At 42.3% G+C, this 17,111-nt stretch overlaps 1 protein-coding gene across 1 annotated transcript in view; it reads right to left on the bottom strand.

Moving 5' to 3' along the window:
• The window catches only part of LOC127527453 (zinc finger protein 501-like), a 34,441-nt gene that overhangs the window by 3,259 nt on the left and 14,071 nt on the right, over window positions 1–17,111 (bottom strand). Inside the window, exon 2 of the mRNA XM_051926293.1 lies at window positions 13,184–13,555. Within this exon, the coding sequence (XP_051782253.1) occupies window positions 13,184–13,508 (325 nt within the window). The 5' untranslated portion in view covers window positions 13,509–13,555. The remainder of the gene's footprint in view (window positions 1–13,183; window positions 13,556–17,111) is intronic.

The following is a 17,111-nucleotide window of genomic DNA, read 5'->3' as shown; positions in this document are numbered from 1 at the left end:
GCCTCCATCATCCGTAAGTGGAAGAAGTTCAAAACCACCAGGCCTCTTCCTAGAGCTGGCCAGCCATCTAAACTGAGCAATCGGGGGAGAAGTGCCTTAGTCAGGGAGGTGACCAAGAACCCAATGGTCACTCTGTCAGAGCTCCAGAGGTCCTCTGTGGAGAGAGGAGAACCTTCCAGAAGGACAACCATCTCTGCAGCCATCCACCAATCAGGCCTGTATGGTAGAGTGGCCAGACGGAAGCCACTCCTTAGTAAAAGGCACATGGCAGCCCGCCTGGAGTTTGCCAAAAGGCACCTGAAGGACTCTCAGACCATGAGAAAGAAAATTCTCTGGTCTGATGAGACAAAGATTGAACTCTTTGGTGTGAATGCCACGTTTGGAGGAAACCTGGCACCATCCCTACAGTGAAGCATGGTGGTGGCAGCATCATGCTGTGGGGATGTTTTTCAGTGGCAGGAACTGGGAGACTTATCAGGATAAAGGGAAAGATGACTGCAGCAATGTACAGAGACATCCTGGATGAAAACCTGCTCCAGAGCGCTCTTGACCTCAGACTGGGGCGACGGTTCATCTTTCAGCAGTACAACGACCCTAAGCACACAGCCAAGATATCAAAGGTGTGGCTTCAGGACAACTCTGTGAATGTCCTTGAGTGGCCCAGCCAGAGCCCAGACTTGAATCCGATTGAACATCTCTGGAGAGATCTTAAAATGGCTGTGCACCGACGCTTCCCATCCAACCTGATGGAGCTTGAGAGGTGCTGCAAAGAGGAATGGGCGAAACTGGCCAAGGATAGGTGTGCCAAGCTTGTGGCATCATATTCAACAAGACTTGAGGCTGTAATTGCTGCCAAAGGTGCATCGACAAAGTATTGAGCAAAGGCTGTGAATACTTATGTACATGGGATTTCTCAGTTTTTTTATTTTTAATAAATTTGCAAAAATCTCAAGTGAACTTTTTTCACATTGTCATTATGGGGTGTTGTGTGTAGAATTCTAAGGGAAAAAATGAGTTTAATCAATTTTGGAATAAGACTGTAACATAACAAAATTTGGAAAAAGTGATGCGCTGTGAATACTTTCCGGATGCACTGTACATCCTGCTCTTTAGAAAGGATGCTCAGGGATCTCTAATGACCACAGAGAGTCAGGATCTCAGTTTTACATCTCATCCGAAGGATGATGCCATTTTTACAACAGTGTCCCCATTACTGCACTGGGGCATTGGGATCCACATTCAGACCATAGGGTAAGTGCACATTCCCCGCTGGCCTCACAAACCAACACCTCTTCCAGCAGCAATCCAAGCTTTCACTACATGGTTTTCCATCCATGTACTGGCCAGGCCCAAACATCTTTAGCTTCAGGTGGGAGACCTCAAACAGAAACACAAAGTCAGAAGAAAACAGAAAATCCAAAGAAACGAAGCAATACTCAAAATTGCACACACAAACCCAATGATCTTGCCTTAAATAGCCAGAGACCTTCAAGTGGTGATGGGAGGGTGGCCTCATGTCCCACAGAACACAAGGCATGGAAGCACATTTATAAAGGACTGTACGTATTTGCAAAACTTAACAGCAATAACATGAAAAATAAGGATTCAAAATCAACAATAAAACATACAATACACATGCATACAGAACACATTAATGTGAATTAAATGTGTAACTCAGACTGTATATGACTGTAGAGCTCACAGAAAAGGTTAACATTATATGTAATTGTGCATTTTAACAAGAATACAACAAGTAAGTGCTTTTAAAAAGGCAACTTTGTTGGCAAGGAGCAGCATGAGGGTTACGATACGATACAATATGATATGATGCAATATGATAGCTAGCTTAAGCTGTCCAAGATAATAAATAAAGCTTTTAACAGAATTGCTGGCAAGGAGCAGCATGAGGGTTGATGGGACTGATGCAGGGAATTATGCAACTGCCCAAGCAAATGCAAATGGTAGTGCAATGACTATGGATCTTCCCAAGCTTTAGGCTGAAGATAAAATTACCAGTGTGTACTTGTAAGGAGAAATAAAAGAAGCGATTGGGACTTTTTATAATCTTCCCTGCAGAACCATACGGGACAATAACAAGACATACAGCTATTGAAACTCTTCCATTATTCACTGTGCCACGCTGTTATTTGCCCCTAATTTTCCAGCAGCATTGCCTCATAGGTGTACTGTCCAAGATAAGGGGCTCAAGAGCTCTCGATGGTGCAGTTTTAGAGACATGATCTGAGATATGTGAGGGAGACAGCGTTGAAGACTTAAAAGACTGCAAACTCTGTAAAAATGCTCAAGATAGACCACCTGACATGAAGGCTGCTGTATGGACAATAGCTTAGGTTGTGTTGGTGTCACCTGTGAAGTCCTAGTGTTTGATATGACTACAAATATTATAACACTAGCTGACGCCCGCCGTAGCATACGGCGGTGTAAGAATAGGAACGGAAAACGGTGAGAAAGGAATTCAGAAATCAAGAAGAAATAAATACTTCTTGAAAGACGCAGTGTGCATGTAGAATTTCCGGCCAAATAGGATTACACGTGAAAGTGAAAAATAAATCAGGCTTTCCGAATTTACGTACTATGGCCATGGCATCCTGATAGTTTTGTTGCATGTATCTTGGACTTCCTGGAAATGTGGACGGTAATATGATCATTTTGCCTACACATACGTTGTTATATTCAGCGTTTGCTTGCAGTGCATTTGATAGTCCTTTGTATTGCTCCACACGCAGATCTTGTTGATGTAATCTGAGATATCTGAGATGGGTGTCCCCTGTTTTAACATACGCATCTACGACGTACTGTTGGAATAGTTTGCAGCTGGAGTGCAAAATACTAAACGTATTCCTCATTGATAATCTGTATGCGTAAAATTGGCATTGAGTAAGCCTTATTCGCTTGGCGGTTCTTTTATCGAGAACATATTGTAAATCTTTGTGCCAGCCAATGTCTCCGTAAGGGAATAAAAGTAGGTAAACCATAGGATTGCAATTCATATTGAGTGTGGAAACCTGTTTACAGGAATTGCCTATGGGATAGATGCAAATACCACTTTCAGCAGGGGGTTCACCATCTTCTCCGATGAAAATCGCTGCAACATCGGTGTGACATGTCAGGGCATTGTATCGTCGTAAATCCTGCCCATGGTTTTCCTTGAAAACCATTTGTACAGATGCTGTTGGATTGGACTGAGCAATTTCATGCATGTGTTTGAATGATCTAGCGAAGGGGTTGATGGTTCTGAGCATAAAATCTAGCTAGAGAAGTACATTTTCACTGCATGCAGAGTTTGCTTTATTTTGTAAGCGTACTGCAGTAGTTGGCGCTGTGTCAAAAACATACAACTGTCCATATCCTGGAGAGGTAGAAGTGTTAGCGTATAGTGGAGAGATTTGCCCGTGTATTTTAAAACAGTATGATCCGTGGCCAGGAGGATGAGTTATCTGTGCACCCATGGAAGCAAACGCTAGAGAAGAGTTGTATACTCAAATGTGTTCATGATCATTTTTAGCTTCTGATGTTTGCTGTGTAAGAAGCTGTTGTAAAGATACAGGTGACTCCCGCAAAGGTGGTAAGGCTACTTTACCATTGTGGCAGCAGCTCGAGTACTTGTTGGATGTATTACGCTCAGCAGGCCAGTATAGTGCATAACATGGAAGAGGACGAATAGGAATTGAGAAATGCCGTGTCGGCTGCGTGTCGGCAGGACCAGTTTTGAAGTGGAAGCAGGACGAACCAGAAGAGAAATATATATAAGAGATGTTTGTAATTATCTCATCAAAAGAACCTCACTTTTACAGACATTAGCCATCTCGGAGGGGGTTCTCATTTAATTCAGGTCCTGTAGAGACGCAGAGGGTCCCCTGTGTGCAGTTCCCTAAGTGATGGAAAAATGGGTGATGCCAAAGAAAAGGTGAATGGCTATAAGCCACAGTGCCAGAAGTGTGGAGCCATCACTGTTGAGGCTCCCATTGTGGAAAAAGTGGTGTGTGCATGTAACACATGAGTAATAGGGTATGGTAATGTTTAGGGGCATTTCTTGTCCACTGTTTAGTGAACGAAACCTAGACAAGAGGTGAAAATCACAGTCAAAATTCAAGAAAGAGGTTCAAAACTGGGCAAGAGATGAAAATGAATCACAAAGAGAATACGATAAAGGTTCTGAAGTATTTATCTGCAGATTTAGTAAAGTTCAATGCAAACGCTGACCTTTTATCCCATCTGTTAATGATCTTGAGGTTACGACCTACGAGACCACACCCCTAGAAACGTGGGACACAACCCTAACATTGGTACACATAATGGCTTCCACTATAAGAAAAGGCTACAAGACCCCAAAATTCAGCCCTAATCATGACGATATGAGGTGCTGGTAATAACATAATACTAAATAGACATTAGGATGGATATGTGTTACATATATACACCAAGGTGAGATTCATAACAAAAGATGACTCTGGACATCAGAATAAATTTGGAAACCCAGTTTTGTCAGCACATTTAGTTACAATCCCCAGGCTGCACAGAGTAGCCCTCATTAATTCACGTTAGTCGCTTATCAGTCCAATCCACTTGTCAGTGCTTCTTATTTTTTCAGTTATAGACACAGAATGGGCACTCACTAGGTTCTCAATAAGAACCTGATGGACCTTGCTTGGCATATCATCATAATTCCACATGGTTAGGTTCCACTTTTTCCAGGCACATCCCAGTCCCCAAGGCAGTCCCAGAAAACACTGGATGGTTATATCTCTCAGCAGACTTGGCGATGCCTGGGAATTGCAAAAGAAGAGCTGGAATCTACAGTTGGGGACAGAGAGGTCTGGTTTTCTTGGCCTGCTGCCACACTGATCCTCACCAGGAAAAGCAGCCTCAGAAGATGATGACATGATTCAGTAAAGACTATCCAGGTCTTTCTTATCTGTCTTTGCTGCTTCTTCATTACCTATCATCCCTCCAGTTTTAGTGGCATGTGTGAATTTTGACACATTATGAAAGACATTGACTCTGATGTGCTTAGCATATCTGAGAGAAACTAAAATTCCAAGGACAGATTCTGAAGGAAATTCACAGATGAGCTCATCCAATATGGAGGATTCTTCTGTTATCTGTACACATTGTCTCCCCTGGAACATGAGAAGGCAACCCGCCTGGATTACATCGGGGCCACAGGCTCTGAGCTTGGAAGCTCAACCCTGCTGGTGCCCGTGGCTACCGCCAGGGGGAGCCTGGACAGTTGCGGAGCCCTGGACTGCAGCAATTCTGCCACACCTGGAAGTGAAGCCAGATGACCGTGGATCACCTGGAGCAATTCCAGGTGCAGTATAAAAGAGGCCACCTCACTCCATTCAGAGAGCCAGAGTCGGGAGGAGGAGAAGGAGGACAAAGCTTGCGGAGAGGAGTGTAGGCGGCAGAAGAAAAGAGAGAAATCAAGAAAGAGAGAGGACAAAGAAAGAGAAGGAAGAAGGGAATGAGCAATATTTTTGGGTGGTTTGTGCACTGTGTGCTGTAAAGGCAACAAAGAAAAGAAATAAAAGCATGTGTGCTTGGACTTGTGTCATGGTGCCTGTCTGTGTCGGGAGGTTGACTTCCTCAAGTGGCATCCCAGATGGGACTTCCTGGCTGTCAACTGGCAGGGGACCCACACTAACAATATTTCTTGTGGCCAGCCTGACACAGCAGAGCAAGGCACGCACACCAACCAGCGGCTCACCCTGTGGCCCGCCAAAAGTTCATGGAAGCACCGTTCAAAAATCCTTAAGTTTGATACTTTTAAAGAATTACATTGCTCTAAATATGGCATAGAACCACATGGTAGTACAAGAATTATTCCCATGTTAAATATCGGTGTTAAAAAAACAAAAAATAAATAACCTAGCAATGTGAAGTTTGTAAGGGACAGCTGGCAGCTCATTCCAGCCGGGACACCCCGAGAATGGAAGAATGGGGGAAGGCAGCTACTTTTAGACACTGCCTCCCCAAGACGCTAGATGGAGACTTCCCTACAGTATGGCAGTGCCCCGGATTCCCGCAGCGCACCATGGGAACTGGAGTTCGGCTTCACAGCCCTGCTGGGTACCATGGGTGATGCCAGGAAATGCTGCAGAAGGACCTGGGGAGTCAGGCTTTCCTCATAATGCCGGAAGTATTAGTGAGTCACGAGGATGGAAATTCAGAAGCACTTCCGGGCTGAAGATAACTCAACTTTTCCATCTGCCCCAGAAATGCTGGCAAGTCACATGAACGGAAGAACAGAAGCACTTCCGTGTCAGACCATATATAAAGGACTGTGAAGCACCCAGCGTGTGAGCCAGAGTCGGGTAGTTGTGGAGAAAAAGAAAGAGAGAGTATTGTATTATAGTTATTGTGCTTATTGTATTACTTGCATGTTTATTGTGGCTGTGGTGCTTTGAGGGCACTGTTTTTCAGAAGAAAATAATTAAAAAGATCTTCTTGGTTCTTTTACCGGGTGTCCTGCATGTCTGTCTGTTGGGTTTAACACTAGAATTACCAGAGTCTACAAAAAAACTCGTAGATCCAGCTCATCTTAAAACCATTCTTACCTCTCTTTTGTCTTCTAAATGTGCCGATTAAGACGAGCAGCGAGCAGCCGGCTATTCCATCCCCCACCGTCGCAGAACGTTCACTAAGTTTTCCCAGCTCATGCCATGTTTGATTATCTGGAAGTGACTGAACTGCTGGAGTTTTAGAATGGAAATACTGTAATAGATCGTTATTTGGAATACATGCATTTCATGCGTGTTCCGTTTCTACAGTAATCTGTGTAAACACATTGCTAAAACAGAAACTTTTTCATATTTTAGTAATAAATGTTACAAAATGTAGGCATAAACTATAGAATATGTGAAGCCTGAAGTCCAAACATCAAATAAACACTTTCACAAAAGGTTCAAGGATGATACAACAGCTTCCGTGGCTTAACGCTACGGTTTGCTGACTTGGAGCACAGCTGCCCTACCATGCTACAGAGACGTGAGTTCGACTCTCAGCTTTGAAAAAAGTGGGTTTTTTTTCCTCAAACGGACATTAAATTTATAAATTGGTATGCACTGTAAATCGTTAAGTTTAAAATGTCAATCGCGGTTATTTCTGTTGATTAATTCATGCTTTTTTACTTAGAGTCAGAACAGGAGCTTTTTCAGCTTATTCAGCTTCTGATCTGACTCAAACAGCGCCAGTATAACTTCACACCCGATCTGCCGCTGTTCGTTTTCAAATAATATTGCATTACTTCGACGATGTTTTCTGATTGGTACTATTCGCGTTTTAACTCTTTTAGGGCTAATTTTTTTTTTGTTTCTTTTCTCCCAGGGCTGAATATTTTTCCAAAAACTAACATTTTTAAAAAAGAACACAAAGCAATTGTTTAACACATCAAATCAACAAAAAAATTTACTTTTGACAAATGTTACTGTCTTGCATGTTGTATGAGCCTGCATACTCTATGATTTCACATACATATCACATACATGTTACACAGCAAAGTCTGATCTCGCTCAAAGCAGCCAATTTCAGTCATTGCCACATTGCACTCCTTACAATATTATGTGTTGTTTTGATGCCTATTTTTCAATTGTCTGTTGCTGCACTTTCTAACATATATTGTTAGTGTGTACTGTAGAGAGACAAGTCACCCATTTGCCATCGTGCCATGCCACTGCCACCAAGTTTTCTGCCTGCATGAAAACCGTATTGTCACCTCTTTTCATCTTCTGAAACTTTATGAACTTTATGTATGACATTATAGCCTGGCTCACCCCATGGGATTTGCTTCTGTTTATTACAGAAGTGAATAAAACTTTGCAGCAGCACGTACCTAAGCCACCAGGGGACAAAACACGTTTGGACCAATGCTCCCTGAAGTTATATCACCAGTTCTGTCCCATCTCTATTTGTAATGCCACAGCGCGCTTCATCTTGTCTTTCGTTGTGGGTTTCCACTTTGAAAAACGAGAATGCGATGCAAACGCAGCCTGCGATTCAAAAAAAATCTCTGCCTACCTGTTTGTCTCGTCTGACAGTAGCTGAAAAGCAGCATCAGGAGAGAGCAGCCTGAAGTACAGCAGCTGGTGATCTGTCATGTCCAACAGCAAGCCATGCCGTCTTGTAAACTCCGGTAGCCAGATCGGCTCTCAACGGATCAATGTCTGTGTATTTATCCCATGCGAACTTTGCCGTAGATGCATCGGCTGCGCGAAGGCACTCAACTGGCAGCAGATCCGCTGGCGCGGCATCGGCTGGTGTCTGATCAGCTGATGCCTGCTTCTAACTCTCTTGCTCGATCTCCTGATCACTGCCAATAAAATCTGATTCTGAAAAATCAATAGTCCGACTCCGCTATAATGCGCAAAACATCGCCTGCCGAGTGTTTTCTTTTCTGCACTTGCTTCGCTGCCTTTTCACATGTCGGTGCCATCTTGCCTTTGTTTACATTTCGCAACTCACGCACACGCAATGTTTATTTGCAGAGTCAACGAGTCTAGCATTCCTCCAAGCACAGAGAGAATGCCTGTGACGTGACAGTGAGATTTGTCGCCATTAACAGCTGATTGTCGCCCCCTATCCCTGGATGTCGACTTTTGTCGACATTCGCCTTCAACCCCTCCTGTCGACAAAAGTCGACATCCGCCCTAAAAGAGATAAAATGATTTCTTCAAAACGTCACATATATTTGTCTCTTTCATTTTTCAAATGTGCGTTGTAGCACGCAGCAACTGGCCACCTGCATGTTCTTGCGCACACTGAATAAGACAGCGCTATATGCAATCATCAGATTCAAATGTTAACAGTTATTTAGCACAGAATGGAAATCAGCAGTTCTTAGCATTCCACCACGCAAGCTGTCATATCAACCGCCTACTGTAACTTGCTTTCTGTTTTCTTCGGTTATAGTCTTGAATAAAAGTGCACTTGTTTTGTTATACTTGTACATCAACATATGTTCCTGTGTTTGAGCTACATGGGCATACTCAAAAAATACACGTATAATGCCACGAAAAGTGCATGCAGACACTTCAGTTCGCAAGCACTGGTACGACAATGCAGCCACAAGTACACTGCAGAGCTTTAGCGCGTCTTTATGTGAAAACATCAGTGTCAGATGGGGAGTGTCTGATGATTGCATATAGCGCTGAAGTGACTGCTCTTTACTATGCTTTCCTCTGCATGTCCTGGAGTACAAAAGAAACAGCATACAGCAACACGTGGGGAATGGCAATATTGGGGGAAAAAAACACGCGGTCGTATGTATCGTGATACACTGCAGAACTATAGCGCGTCTTTATGTGAAAACAGCAGTGTCAGATGGGGTAGGGAAGGACCGTGAACGCGACTGAGACAATGAAAAGTGAATTTAAAAAAATAATAAAGCTAACCTTTACAAATATCATAAATTACACCGGCTGTTACAGACTGAAATCAAATGTATCTTTTTATTCTAAAATAGTGAAAATAAGAACACTTCTCAAAATGGAGTTGTGCAGGATCGAACTCATAACCTTCTGATTCCCAGTCAGGGACTGATACTGTTGTGCCACAGAAGCAGTGATAGCTAACGCGTGTCAATGTCACACACTAAGGCGGCTTTTTTGGCGGTGGCTTTTTTTTTTTTGTACCTTTTGTGAAAGTGTTTCTTTGATATTTGGACTTCAGGCTTCATACATTATATAGTTTATGCCTACATTTTGTCATTTGCTACTAGAATATATAAAACGTTTCTGTTTTAACAATGTGTTTACACAGATTGCTGTAGAAATGCAACACATATGAAATGCATGTGTTCCAAATAACAATCTATTATTTCTACTCTAAAACTCCACTTCACTTCCAGATAATCAATCAAGGCATGAGCTGGGAAAAGCTCGTTTACGTTCTAAGTGGTTGGGGGGATGGAATAGCCGGCTGCTGGCAGCTTGTCTTTATCAGTACATTTAGATGACAAAAGACGCTGGCGGAGAGGTGAGAACGGTTTTAAGAAGCGATTTAAGGTGGGCCGGATCTACGAGTTTTTTCGTAGGCTCTGGTAATTCTAGTGTTAAGGGGCAACAGTGATCCCTAGCATCCACAAGTTATAAAATCAGAAAGTCCAATATAGAGCAGCCTCTCAAGAGACATTAATAGCATGTGAACAGAAGCACAGCTACACTTATTTAAATACCACATGAAGAAATTCTTCTCAAATTCTGAAGAAGCTACAGGAAAGTTCCTTTTAGAGAAAATACTTTTTAAAATTAAATTAAAACAAGATCTCCTTTTCCTGATGTATTCTCGTCAGTGGATTCTCCTACTTAAGTAAGTTGAGTAGATGATTGAGCAGTGTGGCCTAAGATTTTCAGATGTTACTCTGACAGCAGCTGTGAGTTCAAAACTCTCTGACCCGATTACAAAATATTACTTCCAAGAATAACGTGAGCGTGGGACATGAGAACCAGGTGACTAACCATGTCAGTCATAATTAGGGTCTTAATGTGGGGACATTTTGTATGATCTGTGTCTAGACAGGTGGGCACTTTGCATGAAGCTAATTACAAACATTACAACAATCCAGATGAGAACAGGCCATTCAGTCCAACAAAGCTTGCCCGTCCTACCCACTTAATTCTTCCAAAAAAAAACATTAACTCAAGTTATGAAACTCCTACTGTCTACCCCAATACTTGGTTGCTTATTTCAAGTGTCTTTGGTTCTCAGTGTAAAGAAAAACTTCCTAATGTCCATGCAAACTGTATCCTTAACAAGTTTCCAGCTGTGTCGCCATGTTCTTGATGAACTCATTGTAACCCTTTGAACCTTGCAGGCTGTTTTCTGGACCAGCCATAAAGCAGTACATACATGAAAGACTGGTATAACAGCCCACCTATCCATCGTCATAAACCTGCTGGACCAAATAATAGATTACGCATATCTGTTACACTACACTACTCTCTAAATCTTGTAGTCCAGTGCCGTAGAGGCATATTCCCAAAAGGCTGATACACTGGCCTTTGCAATATTAGACCACACACATACTGTAAATATACTGCTGTCTGATTATATTGTTATGCTACTTATGCAAGTTATGGTGCGTTTTTGTTTTTTCAGCAGCAGCGTCAGTTTTGTTTTTCACGTTGAACTCAAGAAGAAAACAGAAAGGAACTTTAGTTGTACTTTAGCATGGGAGCAACTCAATACAGCAGATGCTTAGTGTGTATGCAGAGAAGAACAAGCAGGCAAAGAGAGCTTTTGCCCTTCTGCTCCATGGGAGGTTTCTTTCCTCCCTGAGCTCACCATAGGACACCTGCGTAGGTAGGTCCTTACAATGGATGGTAGAAAATGAAAGCGATTTAACTAGTTCTATAGTATCAATCTGTTATAACGGTGTGGCTTATCATCATACAGTGGAACCTCGGGTCATGACCGTAATTTGTTCCAAAACTCTGGTCGTAAACCAATTTGGTCATGACCCGAAGTAATTTCCCCCATAGGATTGTATGTAAATACAATTAATCTGTTCCAGACCGTACAAACTGTATGTAAATATACTTTTTTTTAAAGATTTTGAAGCACAAATATAGTTAATTATACCATAGAATGCACAGCATAATAGTAAACTAAATGTAAAAACGTTGAATAACACTGAGAAAACCTTGAACAACAGAGAAAACTAACATTGCAAGAGTTTGCGCTATAGCGCTACCAACCGCTTGCTAAAAACACTTTTTTTTAATGAGTTTTAAGCACAGGGAAAAAAATGAACATTTGAAAAATCTGTAATTTAATAAACAACCAAGAAAAGTAACATTACAACAATGCACGCTACGAACCGATCGCTGTAAATAGAAGTGAAGTGGAGGTTAAAATCCAATAGAAAAAAGTCTTCATTAAATGCAATGACGTTAAAACAATGCTTGAATCAGTCTCTTTAAAAGCAAGCCCTGTGCATTCTTTGACTGCCTTCTCGGCCTTACGCGGCCAGCCCTCTCGCGTGTGTGCGTGCATGCGTGCGTGCATGCGTGTCTGTGTGTGTGTGTGTGTCTCTCACGCGTGCGTGCGTCTCTCTCTCTCGTGCGCACGCGCATGTGTGTGTGCGAGAGAGTGTGTGTGTGTGTTTGTGTGTGTTTCTCTCTCACGCGTGCATCTCGCTCTTGCTCTTGCTCTCTCTCATGCGTGTGTGTGTGTGTGTGTGTGTGTCTCTCTCTCTCTCGCTCGCTGCACAGGGAATGCACAGAGAGAGACTGAACACGTGCAGAAATCATCAGCGCGCACAAACCGAAAGGGAAACTGGCTTGTTCGTATACTGAGTGTGTGGTCGTGAACCGAGGCAAAAGTTTGGTGAACTTTTTGGTCGTAACCCGATCTGTACGTGTTCAGAGACATTTGTGAACCGAGGCTCCACTGTATCATAAAATTTTACTTTTATAAATTAAATTTTTTGTTTTTCAAAATTGCTGAGGAAACCAGGGTTATAGCGCCAAAATGCTGGGGAGGGTAGGGTTCAAAGGATTAACGTAACCATTTCGATCCACTGGACTAATTCCCTTCATATTTTAAACACTTCAGTTATGTCACTGCTTAATCTTCTTTTGCTTAAACTGTAAAGGCTCAGCTCTTTTAATCTTTCTTCATAATTCATGCCCTGTAGCCCTGGAATCAGTCTAGTCGTTCTTCTCTGCAGTGTTTTATGATGCTTTGAGACTGCACGGTCAGCACTGCTGTTTCCCAGGTCCAGTGCCATGGTTTCCAATTCCATGCCAAACTGTTGTCTATGTGGAGTTTACAAGTTTCTCCACATATCTGCATGGGTTTTTCTCTGGGGTCCCTCATACATCTCCAAGGAACTGCTGATTAGGCAAACTGACCATGCCAAAGTGGCCCATGTGCATACGGGAATGTGATGGACTGGCACCCCATCCAGGGTTGTTTCCTGCATTGCGCCCAGTGCGGTCAGCATAGGTTCTGGTCTCACCCGTGGTCCTGAATTGGAATAAGTAAATCTGAGATATTTCTAAATATAAAGGAATTATGAAGTGGTTTATAAATACATAATATTTTTAGTACACAATTCATAGATCATATCGAGCATTATTACACTTAGTATAAAGAAAAGAGAGTCTCTACGGGTATAGAACATCAACCACAGGATGGCAATTTTATTTAATTTAGCACCTACCTCCACCAGTGAGACTTGACCCTGAGGATTGTTCTGATCTCTTCATGTCAAATTCCAAAGATTCAGACTTCACATATACAGAATGATGTGGTGCAATGTCTGACTGACGTACACCAGCCACTGATTTAACCTGTTCTTCTTTGATATTGTCTACTGTTTCATCTTTTTGCATAAAATTTCTATGAAATACTGGTGAAGGTTCTTCTTTAATGTCTTTTACTACGAACTCACAATCCTCCTCCATAACAGCAGGACTTTCCTGCTGATGGAACACAGATTCCCACCTGCAGTCCTCTTCCTTAATGTCCACACTGCCTTCCTCCATGCTATAGATTAAGATTCATTACTGGAATGAGCAGCTTCTCCTTTTCTCTGTAAACAGAAAACAGTAGAATATATTGAGAAGTGTACCAAAAAAATCAAACGCTAAATCCACAGCAGTCAACTCCTTCAATCTTTATTTACTTAACAGAGCCGCTTGCCAGATTCTGCATCCTGGGTTCACATCCCATGTCTGGTCCCTGTGTGTGAGGAGTTTGCACCTTCCACCCCTGAACACACACCCCTAAAGATATGAAGATTAGGCAAATCGGTGATCCAGTCCTGTCAGTTTGTATGTTCGTGCATGTGAGCAAGCCCTGAATTGGACTGTCGTCGTGTCCATGATGGGTTCATAACTTGCATCCAGCGCTGCCAGAGAGGCTTCATATCCAAGAAATCCTGAAGTGGATTAAGTAGGTTTGAGGATGTTAATATATTACACCTTTTAAAAAATCTAAAAAATGATCAAAAGGACCTCATATTGACAATTGAGGTACCCCGGTCCAAAGAACGTTCACAATAAAGGGTTTCTGCACATCTTAATTCAATTTTTTACTTTATGCATTTTAAAAGATATCGCATCAAAAGCTTTTTGAAAGGAGGGGTTAATAGAAAGGAGTGCTCTTTGACAATGAAACACTCCAATGCCTCATTTATGAACTGGAGTTTTATAATGAAGGAGCAGTCTCCTCCATTTAATCCCATTTCATATACTGGTTAACAGCAGTTTTGTCCCAAAGATTGTGTTCTAAACATACTTTGCAATGTCAAATCCAAAAATGATGTCAGATTTTCCCTACCTGGCTGAGTTTTCATGTGACCCTACTGTCATATTTACATCATTTTGTGTCATTGTGGGATAAACATGAAGAAAAATTCAGTATCAGAAATACAAGTTAAATAAGTGGGAAGATCCAAAGGTGACTACACTTCTGCCCGACTCGGTTTACACCAAATGCTGTTGTATTCTGCTTGATTGGGACAGTAAGAATAGAAGAGCAGGCAGCATGGTGGCGCAGTGAGTAGCGCTGCTGCCTTGCATTTAGGAGACCCGGGTTCGCTTCCTGGGTCCTCCCTGCGTGGAGTTTGCATGTTCTCCTCGTGTCTGAGTGGGTTTCCTCCAGGTACTCCGGTTTCCTCCCACAGTCCAAATACATGCAGGTTAGGTGCATCGGCGATTCTAAATTGTCCCTAGTGTGTGTGCTTGGTGTGCACCCTGCGGTGGGCTGGCGCCCTGCCCAGGGTTTGTTTCCTGCCTTGCACCCTGTGTTGGCTGGGATTGGCTCCAGCAGACCCCTGTGATCCTGTAGTTAGGATATAGCGGGTTGGATAATGGATGGATGGATGGATAGATGGATAGAAGAGCCACTATGATTGGAAAGTGTGGCCATGATGTACCTCATTTGTTCCAGAAAGCAAAAATCTGATTATTTCGTCACCAAACTTGACTTATGAAGAAGTTTGTTAAAGGAAATGGATAAGACCAAAATGGGGCTCTTGTAGTAAATAAATACAGGTGCATCTCAATAAATTAGAATATCATCGAAAAGTTAATCTATTTCAGTAATTCAATTCAAAAAGTGAAACTCATATATTATACAGATTCATTACACACAGAGTGATATATTTTAAGCATTTATTTCTTTTCATTTTGCTGATTATGGCCTACAGGCAATGAAAATGCAAAATTCAGTATCTCAGAAAATTAAAATATTACATCAGACCAATAATAAAAAATGATTTTGAATACAGAAGTGTTGGCCTACTGTAAAGTCTGTCCATGTAGGCACTCAATACTCGGTTGGGGCTCCTTTTGCATGAATTACTGCATCATGGAGGCAATCAGCCTGTGGCACTGCTGAGGTCTTATGGAAGCCCAGGATGCTTTGACCGCGGCCTTCAGCTCGTCTGCATTGTTGGCTCTGGTGTCTCTCATCTTCCTCTTGTTAGATTCTCTATGGGGTTTAGGTAAGGTGAGTTTACTGGCCAATCAAGCACAGTGACACCATGGTCATTAAACCAGGTATTGGTACTTTTGGCAGTGTGGGTAGGTGACAAGTCCTGCTGGAAAATGAAATCAGCATCTCCATTAATCTTGTCAGCAGAGGGAAGCAAATGTCCCGGTAGACAGCTGTGCTGACTTTGGACTTGATAGAACACAGTGGACCAACACTAGCAGATGACATGGCTCCCCAAATCATCACTGACTATGGAGACTTCACACTGGAGCCTCAAGCAACTTGGATTCTGTGCCTCTCCACTCTTTCTCCAGAATCTGGGACCTTGATTTCCAAATGAAATGCAAAATTGACTTTCATCTGAAAGGAGGACTTTGGACCACTGAGCTGTTAACAGTCCAGTCTGTTTTCTCCTTAGCCCTGGTAAGATGCTCCTGACATGGTCTCTGGTTCAGGAGAGGCTTGACACAAGGAATACTGTGACAGTTGTAGCTCATGTCCCGGATACACATGTCTGTGTTTGGTGGCTCTTGAAGCACAGACTCCAGCCGCAGTCCACTCCTTGGGAATCTCCCCCAAATTCTCAAATGGGCTGTGCTTCACAATCCTCTCAAGACTGTGGTTATCCCCGTTGCTTGTGCACCTTTCTCTGCCCCATTTTTTCCTTCCACTCAACTTTCCATTAATATGCTTGGACACAGCACTCTGTGAACAGCCAGCTGACCCTTAGTGGCTTCCCCTCCTTGTGGAGGGTCTCAATGACAAGTCTTCTGGACAACTGTCAAGTCAGCAGTCTGATTGTGTGGCCTACTGAACCAGACTGAGAGACCATTTCAAGGCTCAGGACCCCTTCACAGGTGTTTTAGGTAAATTAGCCAAGAGGAGTTGGGACACCGTGAGTCTACAATATTGAACTTTTCACAATATTCTACTTTTTCTGAAATACTGAATTTTGGGTTTTCATTAGCTATAAGCCATAATCAGCAAAATGAAAAGAATAAACGCTTGAAATATATCACTCTGTGTATAGTGAATATGTATATGAGTTTCACTTTTTGAACTGAATTACTGAAATAAATTAACTTTTTGATGATACTCTAATTTATTGAGATGTTCCTGTACATTTCCTCAGATCAGTTGTGCCAAGATTAAGGAAGGCATTTTTGTAGTTCCTCAGTTCTTCAGAGCATTATAACATGAGAGGTGAACGAAGTTGAGAAAGCTGTTTGGCGATGCATCAAAAGTGTCTGCAAAAACTTTTTGAGAAATCATAAAACTGATAGTTATCTTAAAATAGGGAGCGATCTCCACAAGCTGAACCTTTTGAGAATTTTGATCAAGGATCAATGTGCTGCATGATTAGTTTTTGTGTTCTTAGCTATGAAAAGTCTAGGCCTGAAACAATGTTAAAAGGACACCATTAGTTTTGTTAGAGAGGCCTCTTGCCTGCCTGTCCTTCTTACTCGCCTTGTTTTGAGTTTCTGCGAGTCGAGCTGTGAGACGAGGCTATCATGCTCTCTGAGGAAGCAGGCAGGCAAACTTTGTTTTGAGAAATGCAGGAGTAGAGCTTATTACTGACAGATGACAAAACAAACTGCATGTAAGGCCTTTGCCTGTGTGAGTAAAGGGTAAGCTCTTAAAGGTAGAGC

The sequence above is a fragment of the Erpetoichthys calabaricus genome, chromosome 1, assembly GCF_900747795.2.
Source record: "Erpetoichthys calabaricus chromosome 1, fErpCal1.3, whole genome shotgun sequence".
Lineage (NCBI taxonomy): Eukaryota > Metazoa > Chordata > Cladistia > Polypteriformes > Polypteridae > Erpetoichthys > Erpetoichthys calabaricus.
This window is presented reverse-complemented; position numbering and strand designations above follow the sequence as displayed.